This window comes from Danio rerio, chromosome 7, assembly GCF_049306965.1.
Source record: "Danio rerio strain Tuebingen ecotype United States chromosome 7, GRCz12tu, whole genome shotgun sequence".
NCBI classification, from domain to species: Eukaryota; Metazoa; Chordata; class Actinopteri; order Cypriniformes; family Danionidae; genus Danio; species Danio rerio.
Window position 1 is genome coordinate 74,577,083 of NC_133182.1, and position 16,378 is coordinate 74,593,460.

A 16,378-nucleotide genomic window follows, 5' to 3' on the forward strand; every position below is an offset into this window, starting at 1 on the left:
GATGACAGATGGAAGGGAAAAATCGACTGTAATTGCTTTTGGCAGTAATGACAGGACTCTGGCTTGTGTATAGCTCTTAACCAAACAGGAATACGTTACTAACGATTCTCAAGCGAGCGCATATCAGGTGTCACTTTCATAAACATTTGGTTCCGTTCCACAGAATATGCAGAGGCTGAAAGAAGCGAAAGAATAAATAACAAAAAAATTAAGGCACTGTAATGAAAGATGAGCCTAAACATGCACTCGCTGACTCTGAAATCTCCCGGGACGCCACATTGTTTCAATGTTTTTGCACCTTTACCATAATGGCTGAGCAGTGTTGACTCTGGAAGGCTCACATGCATTATGAAGGAAAGGTCTCTTTTGCTTGGAGGTCTGCCTCCTTTTTTTTTCTCCTTTTCCATTTTTCTGCAGAGCATCTGTTTGCACGGTTCAGGTCTAACAGATCCCTCTTAATGCACTTCACATATTCATACACTGCTATTCACACACTCAAAAAATTACATTTAATATTCATTCATCTGCTTATTTTAAATGAGCTAAAACAACATTTTTGGCATTTTTTCTGACACAACTTATCTGTTTTATTTTCAATCCACTTAAATTTGTAAGTAGTTTAGCTAGTAACTACACTGTAAAAAGTGATTAGTTACTTAAAGCAAGTAAACCAATTGCCTTAAAAGCAACAAGTTGACTTTACAAAAATAATGTGAGTAAATAATTTTTATAATAATTGTACTCACTTTTTTTTTAAAGTCAATTAATCCTTTTTACAGTGTCAGACTATTTTACCTAGTGTATTTTTAAAATAATTACTATAATTATTACAATATTACATATTTGGTGCTTCATTATGTTTATAAAGTCTACAATTATAGCCTGTGTTGAATTTAGAAGACACGCTGGAGTCTGAAAGAGCAGATTTATTTTACTGTATGTCATTTTGCTAGACACAGAAAAGCTGGAAAAAAGTAATATAATAAAGGTGTACTGGAAATAGTGATTAGTTTACTTTTATTTTTTAAAAATTGAGTACAATTTGCATATTTATAAAAATTAAGTCAACTTAACAGTTTCAAGTTACAAGGGGTTTACTTACATTATTTTTGTGAAGTCAACTTTTTCTATTTAAGGCAATGGTTTACTCGCATTAAGTAACTAATTACTTTTTACAGTGTAATTAGCGTAAGCTAAATTAATTCCTTCTTGTTGTCCCAACACAAATTGATTAAGTTAGCATTACAGATTTAACCAATTTAAGAGCATTAAACCAAAACAATTAAGTTGTTTCAACTCATTTTAAATAAGTAGTTAAAAAAATGAGTGTTGGGCACAATTGTCATGTTAAAAACATTCATTTACTTTACATTCCCCAGCATGGACCGCACCACACTTTGAGCAAGACTTTATAGGGATGAAAAGGATGGTAAGAGAACAGTGGGATGAAGGAGAAGGGAAGTAAGAGGAAAAACAGTAAACAGGTATAGGTAGGTTGATCAAGAGACTGACCGCCTCTGTAATATTTGGGTAGAGTGATTAGGACCCCCCAATTCAACCTAGGAGTGATGAGAGGGTTATAGGATTGTTATTGGGAAGGGAGGAAATAAAGCGAGGGAGGGTGGGATCGAGAGAACGAGAAGAAGAGTGCTGGAGGGCTGGTCTGCCTTAAGTTTTTAGGGAGTAGGTGATTGGTTAAGAAGACAAAGTAAGGTGTGGTTCCGCTGCTGAACTTTTGTTAACAAGTTAACTCCATGAGAACTTAGTTTTAACAATTAAGCATTTTTTCTTTTATTTTTACATTAGATTTGTAATGTTTTAATCAGTCAAAGCAAAAGATTTTGTCCTATGAATATTTGGAGAAAAAAGTAGATCACTGTAAAAAACATTGCAGGGTTCCACACAAGTCCTTCATGTTGTCCCAACACAAACTGATCAAGGTAACTCAACCATTTTTACCAATTGAAGTGGATTAAACATAAAACAATTAAGTTTTTTTACCAAAAAAACTTAAGAGTTATGTTGTTTCAACTCATTTTAAAGAAGAAGTTTGAACAAGAAGCAAAAGCAACTTTTTTGAGTGAATGTTGCGCTCTATTCCAGGAGTTGGCTTCCAAAAGAAAGATTTACAACACAGGCTCATTCTGAAAATGTACCGCTATATACACTTTTGGAGAGTATGAATTATGGAGCCAGAGCTACATAAAGCTGCATTTCATCTTTAAAAACAACGCTATGGGGCGGTATGACGCCATTCCTTTTCACGCTTACCAGCTGGTGGCTTACCTCCGTATGGACGGCTTTTCTGGTGTTACCAGTTTGTCCAGTAGCTTGCCATGTGGATTAGAGACGCAGAGAAGAATTAAGTGCGGCAACGGGGTTCGAGTCTAGTGAAAAACTGTTCCAAAAAGCAGGTTAAACAAAAATAAAAGCCAAAAATAAAACAAACAAGTAAATAACAGGGTGAGAATGTGGTAAAATCTAAAAAATGTGGTAAAAATCCGGCGAGGGCTTTTCTGTTTCTGGATTGCTTTTCAAAACACTGTCAGTTGGGTTTAGGGAAGGAGGGCGGGTCAATTAGTGCTTTTGAAAACACTATCGGTTGGGTGTAGGGAAGGAGAAGGGTGTTGTAATCAGTCGGTTAGTCAGTCGACAGCGGCCTCAGGTGGATTTATGTGAGAACAGCAAGTATGAATGTCACTCGCGAGAAAAATTTGAGATCTGAAAAAACGTACACAGCGGCCTCTGGTGGGAAAACAAAAACTGCAAAAAAAAAAGTACCTTCTGCGATGTATTTGGCGCTCTCCAGAAATGTATATAGGGGTACGTTTTCAGAATGAGTCTGGGGTGAAAAAAAGTAAGAAACATATGAGGAATTAAAACAATAGAACAATAAACAATAAAAGGAACAATATAAAATCTGTACAGGTTAAATACAGTGTGATCAATATGCATTCTGGATGAAAAAAAATTAGAGATTTTGCATGTATTTAAAACACTTTTAAAAATCTGAAAACAAAACTGACTTGATTTAAAAATCAAAAACAACAACGATTAAAACCAGCACCGCTGTTAAGACACCATTTCTACCGCACTGCATGTTGTTAAGAGTTGCATGTGCGGTAAATATAAAAACAATTATTCATCCACAATTCCATATAAAACCTTTGGAAGCCCGTTGATTGAACTAGCAGTAAGACTTTGGCTGATCCTTTGGTTTAAATGTGTCTTTCCTCCAAACGTCAGAGAAAGATGTGAAGAGTTACATTCCACGTTGACATGTCCTGTCCTAAAGCAAACAGCAGACTTTTTGTGTCCCATCAGCGGCGTCTCACTCTCTGACAGCGAACACACGGAATGAACCACCTTCTCTATTGGTTTTACTGCAAGACAGAAAAAGAAAGACACAATTAACAGACTATTCTAGACAGAATTACACAAACCTTGGCTCTTTATGAACAAACCCTACAATATATTTCAGTTACTGTGTCTGATCTAAATTCTTGCTACATAACCAACCGTTGACTGCTATTGTTAATGATATGTGTGATGTCATTAAGAAGGCAGAACTAGTGACTCAATTGCAAAAACAAGCGAGTAAACAATGGCTACTGAAGTGGTGTGTTTTGTATGCTAGAATAAAAATGTTGCAGCCTTCTGCAATTTTTAAGTTGGATCAAATTGATTTGACAAGTTTGTTTAACTTGCATCAATTAAACGTCTTTAACGTCAAGTTAAAATGTATAAAAATAAAGTTAAAACCTAATTTACTGATTAAAATAAAACCAATATCCAACATCTGATTGACGTCATATAGCTATATGTGCTATACGTCTTGCGCCTTCTAACGCCACCACACATTCATTCAATGTCTGCATTGTCTTTTGAGGCGCAAGTCATTTATTAAATAAAGAAATGATTCACGCAGCTTCGTCTACCGCAGTAGAAAGGGACGATTTTGTTCTCTTTGACTCTCTTTGATGTAAACGCTGCTTTATTCACACGTCTTTTATGTGATGTTCAAATTTTGCGTATACATTAAATTTGCATCTTTAAATGGAAATATCGCTATTGGAGTCCATTTTTCTCCTACTATGGCTGTCAGTTTCCAACATTCTTCAAAGTAACTTTGTTTATTTAACAGAACCAAAAAATAAAGTAAAATATTTAAAAAATATTTCTAAAAATCTATTTAAAAATCTATAAAAATGTAAGTTTATTTTTATTTAGTTTTTCATTTAGCCACAATTATTGACTAGCCTTCTTGGCTTATTGGTGGCATCAAATTCACTGTAGCTGTTTTCACTGTTAATATTTGTTGCCAGATAATCAGGAAGTGACGATTTTGTTTTCTTTGACTCTTTTTGATGAAGACGCTGCTTTATTCGCACGTCTTTTATGTGATATTTCAGTTTTGCGCATGAATTTAATTCACAACTTTGGATGGAAACATAGCAATTGACGTCCATTTTTTCCTGCTATGGCTGTCAGTTTTCTACATTCTTCAAAATACCTCAAATATCTGTAATATATTTTAAAAAATCATTTAAAAAATCAATAAAACTTTTGTTTTATTTCGTTTTCATTCAGCAACAAATATTGACTACCCTTCTTGACTTTTCCTTCATTCATAAATAGACCAGTCCTCAGGTGGTGCTGTACTGGATATTACCGCTTCTTGTTGGCATCAAATTCACTGTAATTACTCTCAACCGGGACCACTGAGTCAGACTCCGACGACTTTTTCATCCAGCGCTAATATGGAGAATATGTGAATACTTCCCTGTTAATAAAGCAAAGTTCACCCGACTGGCTGCCCCCCATTTCCCACAACATTGCATCATATGAATAGCGCTGCTTTCAACACAATGTCGTGTAGACGTTACAATTTTTTTAAACACAGTGGAAAAACATTTGTTTTTGGCTACATCGTTGTTGTGTAAATGTAGAGTAAAAGTCTTTAAAACGTAAACTATGACGTAATAATAACCCAGCAGACACACAACGTCATAAGACTTTATGTTATGTCAAATTTAGGTCACCAGCATCTAAGGGCAACGTTATTTTGACATCTAATAACAAAGTGAAAGGACGTTGATATTCGGTTGATTTTAGGTTGTTTTGGAAAATGACCAAAATCCTGACATTTAATGCTGACATTTATACATCAGATATGACAACCAAAATCTAACATCTGATAGAGGTCATATAGCTGTGCTCCATGTCTCATGCCTTCAAACGCCACCACACATTCATTACATGTCTGCATTGTCTTCTGAGGCGCAAGTCATTTATTAAATAAAGAAAAGATTCACGCAGCTTCTTCCACCGCAGTAAATTCTGTTTTTACTGTTGATATTTGGTGCCAGATAATCAGGAAGTGACGATTTTGTTTTCTTTGACTCTTTTTGATGAAGACGCTGCTTTATTCGCACGTCTTTTATGTGATATTTCAGTTTTGCGCATAAATTTAATTCACAACTTTGGATGGAAACATAGCAATTGACGTCCATTTTTTCCTGCTATGGCTGTCAGTTTCCTACATTCTTCAAAATACCTCAAATATGTGTAATATATTTCAAATAATCATTTTTTAAAAAATCAATAAAACTTTAGTTTTATTTCGTTTTTCATTCAGCAACAAATATTGACTACCCTTCTTGACTTTTCCTTCATTCATAAATAGGCCGGTCCTCAGGTGGTGCTGTACTGGATATTACCGCTTCTTGTTGGCATCAAATTCACTGTAATTACTCTCAACCGGGACCACTGAGTCAGACACCGACGACTTTTCCATCCAACGCTAATATGGAGAATATGTGAATACTTCCCTGTTAATAAAGCAAAGTTCACCCGACTGGCTGCCCCCCATTTCCCACTACATTGCATCATATGAATAGCGCTGCTTTCAACACAATGTCGTGTAGACATTACAATTTTTTTAAACACAGTGGAAAAACATTTGTTTTTGGCTACATCGTTGTTGTGTAAATGTAGAGTAAAAGTCTTTAAAACGTAAACTATGATGTAATAATAACCCAGAAGACACACAATGTCATAAGACTTTAATGTTATGTCAAATTTAGGTCACCAGCATCTAAGGGAAACATTATTTTGACATCTAATAACAAAGTGAAAGGACGTTGATATTCGGTTGATTTTAGGTTGTTTTGGAAAATGACCAAAATCCTGACATTTAATGCTGACATTTATACATCAGATATGACAACCAAAATCTAACATCTGATAGAGGTCATATAGCTGTGCTCCATGTCTCATGCCTTCAAACGCCACCACACATTCATTACATGTCTGCATTGTCTTCTGAGGCGCAAGTCATTTATTAAATAAAGAAAAGATTCACGCAGCTTCTTCCACTCTTTTGACTCTTTTCTTTGACTCTTTTTGATGAAGACGCTGCTTTATTCGCACGTCTTTTATGTGATATTTCAGTTTTGCGCATAAATTTAATTCACAACTTTGGATGGAAACATAGCAATTGATGTCCATTTTTTCCTGCTATGGCTGTCAGTTTCCTACATTCTTCAAAATACCTCAAATATTTGTAATATATTTCAAATAATCATTTTTAAAAAAATCAATAAAACTTTAGTTTATTTCGTTTTTCATTCAGCAACAAATATTGACTACCCTTCTTGACTTTTCCTTCATTCATAAATAGGCCGGTCCTCAGGTGGTGCTGTACTGGATATTACCGCTTCTTGTTGGCATCAAATTCACTGTAATTACTCTCAACCGGGACCACTGAGTCAGACACCGACGACTTTTCCATCCAACGCTAATATGGAGAATATGTGAATACTTCCCTGTTAATAAAGCAAAGTTCACCCGACTGGCTGCCCCCCATTTCCCACTACATTGCATCATATGAATAGCGCTGCGGTGAGGAGAAAATCTATCCAAGCTGTGCACGAGTGAATGCTTTGACTATATACGCGGGTCAAGGCCAGCGAACGTTTAAGAGGCAAAGGATCGATTCCGTCAACGATTCAAGTGTTAGATTTCACTACACTGGAGCTGATTTCTGTCGAGTTAAGCATTTCGAGCGCAGCGGCATTGAGACCCTGTGTGGTCCGTCAGGCGATGAGAAACCACATCATTACTCATCAACCACTAACAGATCTGGCCCATTCTGACCGCTCAACTGAGAAAACACTGCAAAAAGTCCTTATCTAGATGGGTTACAATCTTATTTATAGCAAGCAAATCCTACTGTTCTTGCTTTAAAGGTGACATTTTAATAAAAAAAATTGTTTCAGTCTGGTAGTTTTTTGGATATGTATTAGCTACTGTGACTAAATTTGTGTTTAGAAACTATAAGACTGATAGAAACATCTGAATCAGTTCCACCTAAATGGATCACACTGCAAAAAAAATGGTTTTCTTACTTAGATTTTTTGTCTTGTTTCTAGTCCAAATATCTGAAAATTCCTAAATTAAGAAGAATATTCTAGACAAGAAAAACATATTTTCTTGCTTTGAGAAATAATATGCCAATAATAAGTGAGTTTTTCCTTAAAACAAGCAAAATAATCTGCCAATGGGGTAAGCAAAATAATCTTACGTCAAAAGAAAAAGCAAGATTATTTTGCTTACCCCATTGGCAGATTATTTTGCTTGTTTTAAGGAAAAACTCACTTATTGTTGGCATATTATTTCTCAAAACGAGGCAATATGTTTTGCTTGTCTAGAAAATGCCTCTTGATATAAGAAATTTTAGATATTTAGACTAGAAACAAGACAAAAAATCTAAGCAAGAAAAGCATTTTTTGCAGTGCAATGGTTTTATTCACGTCATCCCATACTCTTTTAACTTAACATTTTAATTTATTTAAATGACTCATCATGTCTCTGTTTAAAATGATTGGTTGCGCTTGAAATTCTGCCTTGACAACCACCCTGATTGGTCGATATATTTTATATGACACAAGGTGGTCATTTTGCTTGTGATGCTGAACTTTGCTGAAGCGCAGCAGGACAGAGGCACTAACTAACCCCAAGGCTTTACATCAACACCCGCCAACCCGCCAAATGCGGGTAGATTTCAGCTTTGGCGGGTTAGACAGACAATCCCACTAGCCACTTTGGCTGGTTGAAAATAATTTTTAAATTGTACTTTTCCTAAAAGCAGGGTTCGACAATATAAGGATGACCCAATATGCGTGCAAATGTGATCTTAGAATCGAGAAGTAAAATAATTGTGATCACGCGTGCAGAAGAAAGCAAATGAATACCGAATGAGAGGAGGATGTGATGCGCGCGGCTGCTTAAAACGGGTGCGCGCGACTGCTTAACGCGTGCGCGCTCCCGAATCGTGAAGCAACTGTGTCTGGAACAGGTTTTGGAAACGCAACTGTCATCGGTTCTCTTTTAAATAAACTAGACAAAAAGTGATGAACATGCACCCGCAGTCCTGATGCTTTTAAGAGCTCAAAATTTGTCTTTTTGTAAGCTGCACCGGTTGCTTTTACTTTGAACACTATAGCTGCGTCCCAAATGGCACACTATACACTATGCCCTCATGCACTATGTACTTATGCACTTACACACTCAACAGGATAGTATATGTATGTAGTGTTGTCCCAAATGGCACACTAATGTTTTTTTACTAAGCGGAAATTCAAACCGTTTCCCTGATGACGTTTGACGGTTGCCAAATCATTGAAATAAATGACCAAACTATCAAATAAAACCTGCCGTGAGTATTGCCGCATTCACCATCGGGAGGCGCTATTATCACTCTCGTAGGAGAATTTTACTTTCACCATCCAAAATAAATAAAGTTATTCAACATGTGCGTCCGATAGCTCCGCCCCTTCCGCTACGTAAGCAAACCTGCGGTCGTTGAGTGCGTGAAGTGTCCATCATTACACACTTATTTTAGCGGCTGAATGAGTGCATCATCCGGGTAATTGAAGTGCTCTTATTATTTTTAGTGTTTTCAGTGTGAACGCACTACTTACACTATTTATACTACAAAATGGCGTAGAATAGTGCATAATAGGGATGGGAAGATTAACCTATATGTATCGATACGCGGTCATGCGCGTGCACGATGCGAGTGCATCGGTAGAGCAGCAGAGGATGAATGAAATTTTGGAAGCAAATCGAGATGCATCGGTTTTTGCGAGATGCATCGATTTTTCCGAGATACAGCTTATATTTTTAATATAGAATGTATTTTTTATTTATTAACAAGTGTTGTCAACCTGTTTTTGGCGCATAATTTAATCGACCTACATAAAGTAAGCCTTAGCAACGGATTTGCGGATGTGTACACTTTCACTACAACTCAGTGTATCAGGTGTGCGGATGAAGCTAGTGGTGCGCCCTCAGAAAGCGCGAGAAGCAAAACAAACATATTCCCCACTGAGTTTTAAATCTAAAGTATGGCAAGCAACATTATGGATTTAAGGATGGACGACATGACAGGACAGATGCAATTTGCAAAATGTGCCGCGCATCTGTAAAATACGCGGGCAGTACGACTAATCTGATATCTCACTTGAAGCGGCGCCACGGTGTTGTTGAGGAAGCATCTTCCAGTGTTTCTGCATCCCCGGCTTTCGCACTGCTTCAACCAGTTCCAAAAGTGGTGAGAAAAGCATTGCAAGTTTTTTTTCCCATGCGCAACAGTTCTGCTCGCTCTACGCCAATAACGAATGCTATTGCATTGTTCATCTGCAAAGATATTCAGCCTAGTGTCACGGAGAACGAAGGTTTTAAACACCTCCTCCTGTTAATTTTTATTTAATTATAATAATAATAATAATATTAATAATAATAATGATAAAAATAATTGGGTGTCACGGTGGCACAGTGGGTAGTTTGACCACCTCACAGCAAGAAGATTGCTGGTTTGTTATATTTTTATTAGCCTGTTGTTTACAGTGACAGTGATGTTTCAACGCAGCATAACTGCTAGTTCACGACCTTAAGTTTTGAATAATCAGTGGCAAAATATATCTTTGTAAAACTTGTTTTCATAGTTGAAAAGTTTAATCACAATTCTTGTTGTGCAATGCTAAATTTATTTATGTTGAAAGAGTGTAAATATATACATATTTTTTAATATATATTGCACTTATACATTCTGTTTATCTTGAAAATACTTAAATAATATGTGCTATATGTTCTAAAATGGCCCTCTACTGTAAACTGACACTCTGGCTCTGAGAGAAGAGCCAGTTTGTAAAAAAGTCTTGGTTTTGCTTGGTTTATAAATAATCAAACTCATTCAATGGCACAGCATCCTCTTTCACATCATCTCATAAACTTGATCTAATTAGTTAGTGCTGAAATATCGCATCGTATCGTGATATGGGTGTGAATCGTATCGTGTTGCATCGCAATATGTCACAAATGTATCGCTAATATATCGGATCGTATTCTTTGTATCGAGATGCGTATCGGATCGGCATTATAGCTTAGATGCCCAACCCTAGTGCATAAGTATGCGATTTGGGACGCAGCTATTATCAATTGGCCTAAAGTTAACCGTGAGCATGTGATCATTCTTTCATTATCACACACGGTATGTTTCACCTGCTTTCATTTGCTTACGGTTTTATTTGCTTTTATTTTTGTAAAATGTTTTTTTTTTTACAACATTGCTTTAATGGGAGATGAACTCTCCATTTATGTGCAGTTAACTGGTGATCCAAGAGATCTTTAGCCAGGACAGATTACTGTGCATATTTTTGATACATGACAATAATTATTTTTTAAAAGTCAATTGCTTTTCTTTCTTTTTTAAGAAATGTTTTGTTAAATAAAAAGTATAGTATACAGCTATATTTTGCTTGTTTTGACCCATTAATATTTTGTGGCTAAAAAATAATTATTGTTTCATGTGGTTATAGAGATAAATTTGGTACATCGTTAATTTTGAGCTTTAAAAAAAGTCATGTGAAATAAAAACTAATTGCAATATAACACTATGAATCCATGACCTATTTGCTCATGCTCTTTGGGCAAGCTCATAATCGACACACAAAATTGGAAATGAATGAGGATGCATGTGGACATAACACAAAATTTAAATCAAGTAATTTTAGCATATCAACAAAATTTTGGCTAGTGAAAATGCAGAGTGGCTAGTAACATTGGAAAACTACTAGCCACAGTGGCCGGTGATTAAAAAAGTTAATGTAAAGCCCTGCTTGAACCCATTATTTTATCATTCATTTTCTTTTGGCTTAGTCCCTTTATTCATCAGGGGTCGCCACAGTGGAATGAACCACCAACTTATAAAGCAAATGTTTTACACAGCAAATCCCCTTTCAGCTACGACCCAGTACTGGGAAACATCCATATACACTCATTCACACACTCATGTACACATATACACTACGGCCAATTTAGTTTATTCATTTCACCTATTGCACGTCTTTGGACTTGTTGGGGAAACCGGAGCACGCTGAGGAAATCCACGCGAACACGGGGAGTACATGCAAACTCCACACAGAAACAGAACCAGCTCAAACTAGTGACCTTCTTGCTGTGAGGACACCACCATGTCGCCCCTCTTATTTTATCATATTAAATATAATTATCTTACTGCACTGGCAGATCATTTTGGCTTGTTTCTAGTATCTAGACTCTTCTTAAATCATTCATTTAGTTCTCGTGTTTATGGTTGTTGTTTTTTTGCAGTGAATGTGAAGGAAGGAAACAAGAGATGCAGGACAGGTACCTCTCCGACTGAATGCCATTCTTCAAGGTGCCGGTGTAAGTTTTCCTCTTATCCAGAGCCAGGAGATCCACATATCCTCCGCTGGCTTTGATCACTCCAGCGTGGATTGCCGCTCGGCAGATACTGGAGCCCTGGACATGAGGAGACAAAAGAGTATTCTTTTAGAGGACACACTCTACACGCTAGACTCCTTCAGAGAGGTGTTTATAAGTAACTCCGCCGACCTTCATACTGGAAAATATACAGTTAAATTCAAAATTATTCACCCTCCTGTGAGTTTTATTTCTTTTTCAGATATTTCCAAAATGATCGTTAACAGAGCAAGGAAGTTTTCGCAGTATTTGCTATAATATTTTTTTCATCTGGAGAAAGTCCTATTTGTTTTATTTCGGCTAGAATAAAAGCAGGTTTCAATTTTTAAAAACCTTATTAAGGTCAATATTATTAGCCCCCTAAAAAAAAACTAGAAAGTAAGTTACTGGCTAACAGTGACCGACAGATAGACAGTAGGTCAAAACACTTTGGGCTCTATTTTACAGATCTAGTTGCAAAGTCTAAAGCGCATGGCGCAAAAGCATTAAGGGTGTGTCCAAATCTACTTTTGCTAATTTAAGCACAGAAAAATACAGTGTGGCTTATTCTCTTATCGAGTTATGGGTGTGTGTGTTGAACAATGTGCATTAAACCAATCAGAGTCTCCTCTCCCATTCCCCTTAGGAGTCAGTTGAGTTGCGCCATGGTGCATTTGCTATTTACATGGCGGATTTTGTAAGTGGAAAAACTGAGCGCTTCACTAGCGAGAAAACAGTTAAACAGACCAACTGCAGCGCAAGGATAAAGAACGAGCCTCCTCCATTCAGCCTCTTTACTTTCTCTCTCTCCTGGAAAAGGAAACGGTGTTGTGTGCACTCCGCTGAAGACACCCATTAGCCTACATATTTAATTTTGTTTGTTAAGCATAAAGATTTGCTCCAAAACTATTTCTAAATTCAGTTCTAATTTTCAGCAAACGCATAAATGAACAATAATAATGAAGTGTGGTCAAGAAGTGTGGATTGGAGCTATATCCAAACACACATCCTGTTCTTATGCACCATATGGTCCAAAAGCTGACAGGTAGACAAATCTTAGCTTGTTTTTAATACATATGCATATAATAAAAAATACTACTACTAATAATAATAATAACATTATACAAAAACAAATTGTCATAAATAAACTGAAAAAAAGCCCCAGACATGCTTTTTGTATTTATGTAGAAAATAATAATTTTTGTAATACTTTAATCCTTTTACTCTTTTTCTTTAAAGATATTTGCATATTGCTGTACATCCTGTGTGCATTAAGCAATGTGAAGCCATTTTGTATTTTTTAGAGTAAAAATCTACAAACTGGTTCAAACTTTTAAAATAATATCAAACGTTAAAAAATAATATTGAAGGAGCCATACCAACCATCACAAACTCTAAAAATGCTGGGTTGTTTCAACCCAAGTTTGGGTCAAAAAGACAAACCCAACCCTTGTTTAAAAAGTGTCATTTTTTTTAACTGAAAAAAAACGTTTTAACATTTGGTTGGTGCGTTTTTGACCCAACATGGGGTTTATACAACCCAGCTTTTTAGAGTAAAAATCAATGTTGAAGCACCCATACCATCCATCACAAACTCTAAAACTGCTAGGTTGTTTCAACCCAAGGTTGGGTCAAAAAAGACAAACCTAACCATTTGTTTAAAAAGTGTCATTCACATTTAATTAAAACATTTGCATTTAATTGCTGAGTTGTTTTAACCCCAAATTGTGCCAAAAATACATTTGTTTAAAAAGAGTAATTTACAGTTAATAGAGAACAATAATCAGATTGTATATTAGTTAAACCATTTTTGACCCAACATCAGATTAATACAACACAGCATTTGTATTTTTAGAGTAAAAATCTACAAGCTGTTTCTAATTTTAGGCAAAAATAACGTTGAAACATCTGTAGCATAAATCAGAGCAAATGTCCAGCATGGATAAGAGTAATACTTGACATAGCACTACCCAACTATGTTTCCCTGCTCAATTCAACAATCCTTAAGATGTAAACAAGGTAAAGCAGCCCAGACAAATGACATCACTGCGATGCCTACAGTACGCAAGAGCAACACCAGAAAAGGCAAAAAGGGCCAGAAGCCTGACTTCAGAACAGCTCAGTGTGCATAAACTCTCTGATACTTCTCTTAACCTGGAAAGAAGGTTCAATCCTGTCATCGTCTGTCCTCAAAACAACTCCCCAGTAATAAAAGCTCACAGCTCATCGCACACGTCTTATAATACCTATCTAATTGCTCACGCATTGACTTTAAGTGCACTTTCAAACAAAACCTACCTTCAGAAAATAACCAAGTCCAAACCACTGTATAATGAGGGTTAATTAGTGTTTGCTGGAGAGCGTGCTCTCATCTGAGGCCAGCTCCACAGACGCTCAGGAATGTGGCCCGAACAAGCCAAAAGGGCCAAAAGGCAATAGGTTCATTTGAGTTCACACACCGCTACACAACCAGGCCATTCCACACCATAGCAGACAAAGCAGCTGGCTATCAGGACTGCGGATAATCTCAGGTTTAATTAAAGCCAGGATATCAAATATTTTCGTCTGTTATGATAGTCACTGTGTTGGATTATGTGATTTTGACTCCTAAATTCTTTCCGTGTCGTGAACTTCGCTGTCTGTATGATGTCATCAAGAATGCAGGACGTTTGACTGATGATGTTATACTGAGGGAAAAATAGTCACCTACATCTTAGATTAGCTGAGAGTGAGTGAATGAAATACATAGTTCAGCCTAAAATGAAAATGTACTCACTTAAGTGGATCCAAACCTTCATTGATTTCTTTTATCTGTCGAACTTGAGAGGAAATATGAGCCCAGGCTCATTGAATATGCCTACATTTTTGAAAATGTAAAGTATGTTGCTCCGGGTACATTTTAATGTACATTTCAGATGACAAATCCACTAGAGGGCAGTGTCTCTAATTTTTGCAAATCTGTAATATATTGCTTAAGGTATGATTTGTTGTACGTTTCAGACACCCTTCATTCTTGTACAGGAGAAGGCAGGGCTTGTAGATCAACTAGATCATCTGAACCCAACCTAGAGTGTTTTCAAAAGCAAACAAAAGAGAAAAATGCACTGCAAGCACAGTTTTACCTTGATTTTACATTGCTTTCATCTCTATTGTGAAACCGTCCTTCACCAGAATAATGAAGTCACACTGTCCAAGCTGAACAGTTAAGAGCTGTGATCTGACCTCAAGCATGCATGAGTCAGTGCAGGAGAGCCGCTCTCACAGCTGCTGTTCTGCGGTCAGTCAGAGAAATTAGTGGCGACAATGGAGTCCTCGTCCACCAAGACTCACACACACTTCCAGCGGTCGAGTCTCGCCACAAGAGCAGCACGCTCACTTTCGCATTCAGAAGTGCTCCACTACCACTGCCGTTCTCCCTCATTTCCAGCTCATGTGACGTCACACCCCCATTTGTTGGACTGAATTGTCGTGCTGCAGATGGCTTGATTATGTTATGTTGCTCTGGTGGTGTTAATATGCTAAACTGCTTATCATTCCATAAACGTGTCTTGACTGATTGATAATACAAGAGATGTGCTTTACCGACATTATTAACATTTCAGTTCAGTGATGCTAATGTTAACCCAGTGTTTCCCAACCCTGTTCCTGGAGGCACACCAATATGTATTGGTGCACATATTTTGGATGTCTTCCTTATCTGAACCATTCATTTCAGGTTCTGGGGTCTCTTCTAATGTTCTGATGAGATGATTCATGGGTGTTTTGATTAGGCAGAGGTTGAAAATGTGTACTGTTGGTGTGCCTTCAAGAACTGGGTTGGGAAACACTGTGTTAACCCTTTGGGGAGATAGCAAAATGCACCACTGCATTGTTTTGTTGTAATTGTGATTAAACCGAAATAAAAGAAGACCCTCTACAGTTTTCATTTATGTCTTATTCTTACATGTATGACCGGCTTGGTAATGTCGACTTGGATTGGTAATATCACTTGACTAACAGACAGGTAGCTAAAAAAATGTAATGTGCAACATTATTAAAACCCATTATTGCTCGACTGTCTGGAATACTCAATCCTGATTGGTCGGTCGCAACATTCCAAGGTGTGTTATTCCCAGATAACAACCACTAAATAACACAGGCTCATCTGGGAACTTCAAATCTCATTGATCGTCAGTGAATACGCTCAAATCTATACAGAATACTTGCATTCACATTCATATGCATCTGCAAGTCTCTGTTTTTTTCTTGTGAATGAATAATACTTAGGATTGTATATGCTTTATTTAGCCATTTCGATACTGTCAGCTTTGCAAAGTTGACTGTTTGGTGCCATCTTGTGACTGAATAATGCGCAGGTTAGTGTATATTCCATCACCTGTTTCTGTCCGTTTGTGCTGTACAGTTAAGAAACTATTGATAGTTGATAAACTATTACAGCTCAGAACAATGTTGTGTCTATTTTTTAATGTTTTTTATGTTATTTTTTTTTAAGTATACATGTAATAGGCGGTGATAAATTACATCTAGGATGGTTGTTTTCCCAGAATAAAGCCCTTCAGCCTTATAAAATATAAATATATATTTAAATATA

The 16,378-nt window shown here is 36.7% G+C and overlaps 1 protein-coding gene and 1 long non-coding RNA gene across 3 annotated transcripts in view; one reads left to right on the forward strand and one right to left on the reverse strand.

Annotated features, from left to right (window-relative positions):
* LOC141375199 (uncharacterized) overlaps window positions 1-16,227 on the forward strand; it is a 38,314-nt gene extending 22,087 nt beyond the window's left edge. Inside the window, exon 3 of the long non-coding RNA XR_012382855.1 lies at window positions 11,677-16,227. This is a non-coding gene — a long non-coding RNA (uncharacterized lncRNA). The remainder of the gene's footprint in view (window positions 1-11,676) is intronic.
* Window positions 12-16,378, reverse strand: part of crispld2 (cysteine-rich secretory protein LCCL domain containing 2) — a 45,548-nt gene continuing 29,181 nt past the window's right edge. Inside the window, exons 14-16 of one of the 2 annotated variants that reach the window (XR_012382848.1) lie at window positions 11,717-11,847; window positions 1,170-3,383; window positions 12-678 (exon numbers count right to left, since the gene is read on the reverse strand). Coding sequence is in view for 1 of the 2 variants with exons in the window: in XM_003199017.7 (XP_003199065.1) it covers window positions 3,332-3,383; window positions 11,717-11,847 (183 nt within the window). In the remaining variant the exon portion in view is untranslated. Of the gene's footprint in view, window positions 3,384-11,716; window positions 11,848-16,378 lie in introns of both variants that reach the window. The other variant, XM_003199017.7, reaches the window with a different exon arrangement.